We start from the raw sequence: 3,630 nt of genomic DNA on the forward strand, positions 1-3,630 counted from the left end.
GGGTCTGGGGTGGGCACCGGGGGTTCCCCGGCAGCCTATCACCAAGCTGAGGGAGTGCAGGGGGGGCTCGCCTGTGTCCTTGGCGGCAGAACCGGAAGCGGACTGGAAGTACTTCTGGTCCACTTCCAAGTTCCCCACTGAGCACATTGGGGGGGGGGGGGGGGGGGGCGCACCCCCCCCCCCACCAGACCCAGAAGTAGACCAGAAGGGATGCTACATCTGCCCCACCATCACAGTGTTCACAAGCCGTGCCTGGTACCTCGAGGTATGCAGAAAAAAAACCTGAAAGCTGTGTCTATATCCAAATCGCCGATTCTCCGAATTGGTCGGCACCAAATCTTCAGATCTGGATTCAGCCAAATCGAATCAGGACAGTGAATCAAATCAACCAGTCAAATAACTGTTCCCGATTTGGGCCAAATCCAAATCGAATATGGCCCGTTTCGCACACCCCTAGTAAAATGCACCAATTGTGGATTGTTATCCAAAATAGTACCATTAACATGCCTACATTAAACTTAAATATATGAACCACTATTTCAGTTTTACTGTAAGGTGGCCTAACATGATCTCAGTGGCAACCTCACATACTCTCACAACAATGGAAAACATTTAGAGACTATAAACTTCATTAGATGGCTACTTTAAATGCATACAATGGACTATTTTCTTGCAATTGCTAATTCAGTGAAATACAACTAATCTGGAATGAAATGCTCCAAAGTCCTCACTACCACTCCCCATATAATTAGACTTTTAAAATGTATAGTTTTTTTTAGCATTTGTTAAAATATTTAGTATTATAAAGGAATCTAACATTTTGAACTGACAATCATTAGAGGCAGCAAGTCAAATCTAAGTGCAAAGAAACAATTTCCATCTAATAAACAGGAATCCCTCATTTATATTTGTACAAATTAGTTTGCAACCTATGGATCATTCTTTCATCATCAGTGCTAGTAGTGGCAAAAAGGCTATTTCTTTAATATGAGAAGTTTCCTTAAATGGACAATAAAAACCAACATTTTTAGTTTTTTTCAAGCATACTTTAATACATTCAGGATTTTAGATTTTATGTATACAATATAGTGAAATTATGAACTGTACTATGCACTATAAACTGCAAATAATTTATCCGTCAATTCATCCAATTGAAGCTTGTCTGTCCAAATCACTAAGCAACATGTCTGGTATTTCTATGCAGCTACATGACCCCTCCGCTCAGGAATTCCCAGGTAGAGACCCGTGGCTTTGGGAATTCCCATGAGAGACGTACTCAAGTGGCCCACACAGACTTTCAGTTCTCTTGCAGAGCACATTGATTTTTTGTGAAACTCAAAAGAAAGAAGCTCCTTGTGTGTTCATCCCGAAACATTAAAGTTTAGAAACAGTATTAATGGCATAAAGTTGAACGTTGTATTTAATTGCATCTCTCTCCTTTACCAAAAAGCATCTGAGTTTGATAGAAACTTTGACTGAAAGGGTCATTTTAAATCAAGTATCAAAAACTTACAAGACTACTTCAACTCCTTTTGTTTCACTTCTTGCTGTTGCAATACAACTGAATGAAAACAGTAACTGTAGCACTTTGAGGTAGATATGCTCAATTTGAAAATGTACCAAACTGCTACATCACGTTTGTTCCTCAAGTACATGCTGTTATTTGATGTACACAGAAAAGTAAATATAATATTGGAATTTAAACTCCCCTGGTTACCAACATGCATGCTTTTCATCTACCTTATCTTTGTCTTCCACAACATCTGCCAGCACATCATCAGGGTCCAGGATCCCTCCATCTGTATACTCCAGGTGGTGAATATTCACCCAGTAAGCAGGGTCCTAGGGAGAGGGGAAAGAGACACTGTCAAGCTTTTTAAAAAATTGCTAGTTTGATCAAAACAAATATTCCATTAGACTAGTCTATGTTTTACTTCCCTCTTCTTTACTAAAGAGAAGAACAAAAGAGAATCTATATTTGATCAAATTCTTCACCTGAAAATAGTTTAATAATATCGGTAGATGTTTCTTCAGGAAAAAAAAAATACTCTTTCTACCATAATATATTGAGCAACATGATCCTAAGCCTTGCTCTGTTATACACTTTAATTCTTTGTTTACCCAATATAAACAAGGCCAGATTACGGTTATATATGGAAAAAAGTAGATAAATCAAGGTGTTTCACTTGATTTTAAAAGAGGATTTACTGTCTTACAAACTTATGAGGGGTTTTTTTTTGCTTTGTTTTTTAAATTATGCCCCCCCCCTCCTGGAGTATTTCCTGCATATGAAGGTAATATCTATCTCCCAAAAAGAGAGTTGATACATGGATCTCTAGAGGTAAACTGTACAAAATAGTATTCCCAATCAAGGAGCTTGAGTTATCTGTGCAACTCAGCAAGATACAGTAGGAAACAAGTTTCAGACCTCTAAAGATACTGCATTCCTCATATCCTTAAACCTAACTACTCCCTTTTAATAGAAGACTTAACCCTTCTTCCCTCACAGCAAAAGGACAACTCCAGTCCACTTTAAATCAAGAAAGGCCATAAACATACAACTCTATGACAGAACACTGAATCAGCAGTTAGTGATCAATAATGTTGGCAAATATTATGCTGACTTGCTCATCCTTTCTGTAGCAAGCTAAAAATTTTTTTTAAATGACAACATGCTTAAACTACATAAAAGATGTAGATGAAAAGAGAACTGTTAATGCCTTTGAATTATAGCAAAAAACAAAGAATACCATTATATACTTAATTCATGCCAGTCTATATGAAAAAAAAATAGTTCAGATATTCAGTACAGGGGACAATTCTAAAAGTTGAAGGGAAGGTTAAAGAAAATGCCATTACTGATAGATGAAATCAGCACCCACAGAAATTCCCTGACTACAATAGGCTGAGGAGCAACAGCACAGAGCTGAGGACGGAAAGTTCAACTGGGACTTTCCCTGCACTCTTGCATCATGTTGCATGGTTATAATGTCAGACTTCCAACTTAAACTGGTCACTGATTGAGGGAGAGAGCGCAAACATGAAATGATGTTGGAATATAGGCCCTGTGTTCCTAATCTCAATCACCCTCTTCTATATATTGCTTGCTCTTCTAGTCTTGCCTCCCACATTTTTTGCTCCCTTTAACAGCCTTTCCTTCTCACCTTATCCCATTACCTTAACACTTGAGACAAAACTAGAAAAAAAACAAAACAAGAAAAGTTAAACCAACATAATACTTGCCAACTATGCTGCATCCTTTTCCTCCACTCCTCATCTATGTCTGTAGACTACTAGGTCCCTGAACACAGGCTCCAGCCCCTACCCCAAATTGCAGCTATAGCTGCAACTGTTGCCTGCACCCCCATGCCTACCACCTCTGCACCCTATCTTCCTCCCACCACAAAGCCTCTGCTCCTCTGCCTGCCCCTGTTCCTCCCCTTCTTACCTTTGCTTCACGCCAGTAGGCTTTGTGCATGGCTGCAGCTGTGCTCAGTGCTCCAGGCTAGAACAGGAATGGAGCCTGCCAGCATGAAGCAAAGGCTAGGGGTAAGTGGAAGACAGCAGAGGCAGGAAGGGGCAGGAGAGACCAGAGGCTGGGGGGGGGGGGGGGGGGCAGGGGCGAAAACA

General features: G+C 40.2%; 1 protein-coding gene across 1 annotated transcript in view; it reads right to left on the bottom strand.

The window, feature by feature from the left end:
* LOC102378994 (partitioning defective 3 homolog B-like) overlaps positions 1–3,478 on the bottom strand; it is a 462,493-nt gene extending 459,015 nt beyond the window's left edge. Inside the window, exons 1-2 of the mRNA XM_025192649.1 lie at positions 3,449–3,478; positions 1,741–1,842 (exon numbers count right to left, since the gene is read on the bottom strand). Coding sequence (XP_025048434.1) covers positions 1,741–1,842; positions 3,449–3,478 — 132 coding nt within the window. The remainder of the gene's footprint in view (positions 1–1,740; positions 1,843–3,448) is intronic.
* Positions 3,479–3,630: the final 152 nt, after the last annotated feature.

The sequence above is a fragment of the Alligator sinensis genome, unplaced genomic scaffold (genome assembly GCF_000455745.1).
Source record: "Alligator sinensis unplaced genomic scaffold, ASM45574v1 scaffold755_1, whole genome shotgun sequence".
Classification (NCBI taxonomy): domain Eukaryota; kingdom Metazoa; phylum Chordata; order Crocodylia; family Alligatoridae; genus Alligator; species Alligator sinensis.